Source organism: Aotus nancymaae, unplaced genomic scaffold (genome assembly GCF_030222135.1).
Source record: "Aotus nancymaae isolate 86718 unplaced genomic scaffold, 86718_ANA_hifiasm-v0.15.2.pri h1tg000064l_1, whole genome shotgun sequence".
NCBI classification, from domain to species: domain Eukaryota; kingdom Metazoa; phylum Chordata; class Mammalia; order Primates; family Aotidae; genus Aotus; species Aotus nancymaae.
Genome location: NW_026988479.1, coordinates 29,877,693 through 29,883,692, shown reverse-complemented (window position 1 = coordinate 29,883,692; position 6,000 = coordinate 29,877,693). Strand labels below are relative to the sequence as shown.

General features: G+C 45.0%; 1 protein-coding gene across 4 annotated transcripts in view; it reads left to right on the top strand.

Annotated features, from left to right (window-relative positions):
- The first annotated feature begins 2,225 nt into the window (after positions 1 to 2,225).
- The window catches only part of FAXDC2 (fatty acid hydroxylase domain containing 2), a 32,326-nt gene continuing 28,551 nt past the window's right edge, over positions 2,226 to 6,000 (top strand). For 2 of the 4 annotated variants that reach the window (XM_012450897.3, XM_012453739.3), the window contains exons 1-3: positions 2,226 to 2,360; positions 2,661 to 2,772; positions 3,293 to 3,345. In XM_012450897.3, coding sequence (XP_012306320.2) covers positions 3,343 to 3,345 — 3 coding nt within the window. In that variant the 5' untranslated portion in view covers positions 2,226 to 2,360; positions 2,661 to 2,772; positions 3,293 to 3,342. The remainder of the gene's footprint in view (positions 2,361 to 2,660; positions 2,773 to 3,292; positions 3,346 to 6,000) is intronic. The other 2 variants (XM_012453032.3, XM_012451580.2) reach the window with 2 other exon arrangements.

Here is a 6,000-nt window from a genome sequence, read left to right as displayed (position 1 = left end):
TTAGGCAAGGAAAATGAGGAAGACATGGTCTTTTATTGGCCAAATAAAGTATGACACATCTATACAATGGGACAGGAAGCAGCCATTAAACAGAACATCGCAGCTCTTAAAGGTACTATATGGAGCAGTTGCCATGGTTTATTGTTGATGGTTTTATTTTATTTATTTTAGAGACAGAGCCTCATTATGTTGCCCAGGCTGGTCTCTAACTCTTGGCTTAAGAAATCCTCCTGCCTCAGCCTTCCAAAGATTTCTGGGATTATGGTTGTGAGCCACTGCATCCAGCATTTTTTGTTTTTTTAGAGACAGGGTCCCACTCTGTCACTCAGGTTGGAGTGCAGTGGTACAGTCATAGCTCACTGCAGCCTCCAACCCCTGGGCTTAAAACATCCTCCCACCTCAGCCTCCTGAGAAGCCGGAATAACAGACATGTGCCAGTAGGCTCTGCTATTTTTTTGTGTTTTTAGTAGGATGGGGTTTCGCTATGTTGCTCAGGCTGATCTCGAACTCCTGGCTTCAAGTGATCCTCCCGCCTTGGTTTTCCAAAGTGCTGAGATTTTAAGGTGTGAGCCACCATGCCCAGCCAAGTTTTTGAGTTTTGTTTTGTTTGTTTCATTTTAGAGAGGAGTCTTCCTGTGTTGCCCAGGCTGATCTTAAATGATCCTCCAACCTTGGCCTCCCAAATAGCTGGGACTACAAGTAAGCACCACCACACCCAGCCGATCTCCATGTTTGAGTGTTAAGTAAAAAAAGCAAGGTGCAGAACAAACATACTATGGTGCTGTTGCTAAAGGAGAAGCACAAGACTTACACATGTTTCTATTTACATATGTAAGCTCTGGAAGGATATACAAAAATCTGGTCACAGGGTTTGTCTCTTGGGAGGAAAAAAAGGGGACTGAGGAGGAATAAAAAGACTTTTCATTGTACATTCTTTTGACCCTTTTGTATTTTATATCATTTGCACATTTGCCTATAAAAACAATTTTGAGAAATTTAAAAGCAGCTTTTTCCAAAGTAGTCTCACTTCATGTCATGGGTCCTGTATCCTAAGTTCCCCTATTTCAATCACAGTGCAAATTCACCCTCCACAGGCATGCCTTTCCTGCATCTAAACTCACTAGTAATAGCTGATGCATCTCTCCTCCCTTGTCTGCCCTTCACAGGAAGAGAAGCAATGAAAAAAAAGAAAATGAGGTCTTCTGGTCTCTGTCACCTTTTTATCAACTTGTACTACCTGCCATTATTTGACACCCACATCTTTTCTTGAATCTGCCTCCTATGGGTCAGCAACATTTTTGTAAGTTACACATGATGGAGAAAAAAAAATTTTTTTTTGAATGGGAGTCTCACTGTCACCAAGGCTATAGTGCAGTGGCATGATCTCCCCTCACTGCAACCTCAGCCTCCCAGGTTCAAGCGATTCTCCTGCCTCAGCCTCCTGAGTAGCTGGGATTACAGGCGTGCACCACCATACCCGGCTAATTTTTGTATTTTTTAATAGAAATGGGGTTTCACTGGCCGGGCACAGTGGCTCAGGCTTATAATCTCAGCACTTTGGGAGGCCAAGGTGGGTGGATCACGAGGTCAAGAGATCGAGACCATCCTGGTCAACAAGGTGAAACCCCGTCTCTACTAAAAATACAAAAATTAGCTGGGCATGGTGGCGCGTGCCTGTAGTCCCAGCTACTTGGGAGGCTGAGGCAGGAGAATTGCTTGAACCCAGGAGGTGGAGGTTGCGGTGAGCCGAGATCGCGCCATTGCACTCCATCCTGGGTAACAAGAGCGAATCTCCGTCTCAAAAATAAAAAAAAGAAAAAAAGAAGTGAGGTTTCACCATATTGGACAGGCTGATCTTGAACTGCTGACCTCGTGATCCACCCGCCTGGGGCTCCCAAAGTGCTGGGATTATAAGCGTGACCTACTGTGCCCAGCATAAGGGAAGTTGTGTGTTTTTTTTTTTTTTTTTGAGATGGAGTCTCACTCGAGAAAATATTTTTTTTAAAAAAAAGGGTGGGCAGGGGGAGGGAAGCCCAGAGTTTGGCCAAATGTATTTTTTTCAAGCTCCTGCTTGAGCTTAGATTTCCTTTCCGCTTTAAGGACATGCCCTCTGCAAAGAAGGCTGTTTTGTTTCCAGCCCACACAGACCCAAACATTTTTCATCACGTGCCTGGCCCAAGCCAGTAGGCAGCTCTGTAATGTGATCACCACGGCCAGCCTCCTACTTGAGCAAAAACAAGGTTAGCTGGCAGCACAGCACAGCAGCAGCAGCCACCAAAGCAGCGGCTGAAAGGGAGGAGAACTTAGATTTGACCTGCGGCCAGGACCTCAGAGGAGCCTGGACACAGCCCACTGCAGAGGTGAGTGGGAACTACGGGGGAGGGGTGGTGTTTGCAAAGGTCAGGATATATCCAAGTTCACTTAAAGTAAGGGCTAAACACACTCTTCCCCTCTGCCACCACCCTGTCCTCTCTACTTATGGCACGGGTTAGATTTGTCTCCAAACAGTGTCCTAGGACATTTCTGTAGTTACCTCTTGCTAATGTCTGCATCCTCTGCTTATGTTTGTACCATCTACCTCCTCAGTAGTCTCATTTTTCTAGTAATTGACTGGTGATTGTAATGGACAAGTAACTGTTTGGTTTTAAAACGATGTAAAGGAGGAACTCTTAAGTCAGAACTCAAAGGAGAGACAGATCAAAGTGGAAGAGACTGTTGGGAAGCAGCTGCTGCCTAATTGCTTCTCATCTCTAATCTGCCATCACTTGGAAGGTATGGGGCAAATTACAACCGTTTTAAAGTCTCTGTATAGATATGTGGGCTATGAGTTAGACAAGCAGGTCGAAACTGTTTTGATGCAACATACTTGGATTTACCAAAAGCGGCTCCAGTTTTGAAATTGTTAGTGGCTTCATTGTACCTATGGAAACACTCCACAAAGGTTATTGGGTAAAGGGCATACAATAAGGTGTGTAGATGGAGATGAACAATAGAACAGTGGCTTTTAGGGTGCTCCTTATGGGCCCTTTGGGGCTTAAGGCAAGCAAGACAAGATGCTGATTTGTGGGTCGCATCAGTTTCATTTACAATTCCAATTAAATTTCTTTTGAGTGGGATATACAGATTCAATTCAATTTGCTAAAACACAAGTGCACTGAGCATCAGCTTCTGACTTTAGGAAAGTAATTAGCATAACAGAAAGGCACTAAAATGTTCAATAGCAAATGTTAAGACAATTTTTGAGGGCAAAAAGCAACGCTTCTGATTCCTGTATCTCTTATTTATTCAGCAGATCCCTCTTGAATATCTGCTACATGGCAGGCTTGGGCTTGTGTGGATCTCATGGTAAACAAGATAGGACATGCAGTCAAGCAGAACAGTAAACTCAAAGTCCCACGCAGCAAAAGGAGTGAAGAGAGTATTACTAAAACTAGCCCACGACAATCATTTTTAACCTTTCCTTTCATGTATTTCATCTTCCTTTTTTGTTTTGTTTTGTTTTTTGAGACAGTGTCTCGCTCTGTCACCCAAGCTGGAGTGCAGTGGTGTGATTTCACTGCAACCTCCACCTCCTGGGTTCAAGAGATTCTCCTGCCTCAGCCCCCTGAGTAGCTGGGATTACAGGTGCCCCCACCACATCCAGCTAATTTATATATTTTTAGTAGAGATGGGGTTTCACCATGTTGGCCAGGCTAGCTTCAAACTCCTGACCACAGTTGATCCACCCGTCTTGGCCTCCCAAAGTGATGGGATTATTGGCTTGAGCCAACGTGCCCAGCAGCATTTCATCATCGCTTTCTTTTTTTTGGAGACAGAGCCTCGCTCTGGCACCCAGGCTGGAGTACAGTGGTATGATCTCGGCTTACTGTACCCTCTACCTCCCAGATTCAAGCGATTGTCTTGTCTCAGCCTCCAGAGTAGCTGGGATTACAGGCATGCACCACCACACCCAGCTAATGTTTGTAATTTTAGTAGAGACGGTTTCACCATGTTGGCCAGGCTGGTCTCGAACTTCTGACCTCAGGTGATTGGCCCACCTTGGCCTCCCCAAGTGCTGGGATTACAGACCTGAGCCACTGCACTCAGCTGCATTTCATCTTCTTAAATGCATATTGGCCACTGTATCTTCTATATAAGCCTCAGGTAAGTACAGATGTTGGGTCATAGCAGTTCTGCAAAACCCTCTTCACCAGAGGCTGTAAGCTGTATAATTACATTACAGGTCAGTCTCCCCAGCCCTGGAGGCAGACTGCTCAGCTTTTTCCTAGCATACAGTCTGAGAGCAGAGGCTGAAGTGAGTTCTAATCTTTGGGTCAGTTGCCCTTTCCCTGTGTCATTTCTTATGAAATAGAATTTATGCTATTCCCAAAATACATACAGCACCAGGCAGTGTTAAGAACCCTAGATTTTGCCAGAAACCATGTGGAGTTTGGAGCAAGTCACTTCTGCTATATAGGGCTTTCTCCTTAGCTATAAAATGAAAGGGGTAGACCAGATGAATATGAGGTCTTCCCCCCACCAACAGTAAATTGTCTCAATAATTTTACAAGTTATTTACAAAACAATACACATTCACATAAAGGTGATGTATTTATATCTACAAAATAGGAACATTCATCAACCATGCAGAATATCCAGGAAACAAGAATATGAAAGAAAATCTGGGTCAGGCACGGTGGTTCACACTGTAATCCCAGCACTTTGGGAGGCCAAGGTGGATAGTTCACCTGAGGCCAGGAGTTCAAGACCAGCCTGGCCAACATGGTGAAACCCTGTCTCTACTAAAAATACAAAAAATTAGCCAGGCATGGTGGGGGCAGGCACCTGTAATCCCAGCCACTTGGGAGGCTGAGACAGAAGAACAGCTTGAACCTGGGAGGTGGAGGTTGCAGTGAGCCAAGGTGATGCATTGTACTCCGGCCTGGGCCACAAGAGCAAGACTCAAAAAAGAAAGAAAGAAAAGAGAGAGAGAGAGAGAGAAAGAAAGAGAAAGGAAGGAAAGGAAAGGAAGGAAGGAAGGAGAGAAGAGAGGAAAGAAAGAGAAAGAAAAGAAAGAAACAGGAAGGAAGGAAGAAAGGAGGGAAGGGAGGGAGGGAGGGAAAAGAAAAGAAAGGAAAAGAGGAAAAGAAAGGAAAGAAAAGAAAGAAAATCTGAAAGAATTGGGCTGTAGACAAACAAAACTCAAGATTAAACTGTCTGTATTCCTTCCAGCCTCACCTTATGCTTTCAACAAAACCACATAGGCAGGGCAGAGTGGCTCACGCCTGGAATCCCAGCACTTTGGGAGACCAAGATTGCTTGAGCCCAGGGGTCCAAGACCAGCCTGGGAAAGATAGGGAGATCCCATCTCTACAAAAATTTTTTAAAAAATTGCCGGCATGGTGGTACAGAGCTATAGTCCCAGCTGGTCAGGGGACTGAAGTGGGAGGATCACTGGAATGTAGAAGATTGAGGCTGCAGTGAGCTATGATTGACCCATTGTACAGGTGACAAAGCAAGACCCTGTCTCTAAAAAATAAATAAATAAAATCCTTGGTTCACACTAAAACAAACAAAACAGAACCATACTACTAAAAAGTATCTAATTTGCTACTAGGGAGGCTGAGGCAAGAGGAACAACTGACCCCAGGGAGTCGAGGCTGCAGTGAATCGTCAATTTATGTATTTTTTTTTTTTTTTTTTTGAGACGGAGTTTCGCTCTTGTTACCCAGGCTGGAGTGCAATGGCGCGATCTCGGCTCACCGCAACCTCCGCCTCCTGGGTTCAGGCAATTCTCCTGCCTCAGCCTCCTGAGTAGCTGGGATTACAGGCACGCGCCACCATGCCCAGCTAATTTTTTGTATTAGTAGAGACGGGGTTTCAGCATGTTGACCAGGATGGTCTCGATCTCCTGACCTCGTGATCCACCCGCCTCGGCCTCCCAAAGTGCTGGGATTACAGGCTTGAGCCACCGCGCCTGGCCAATTTATGTATTTTAATAGAGATGGGATTTTACCATGT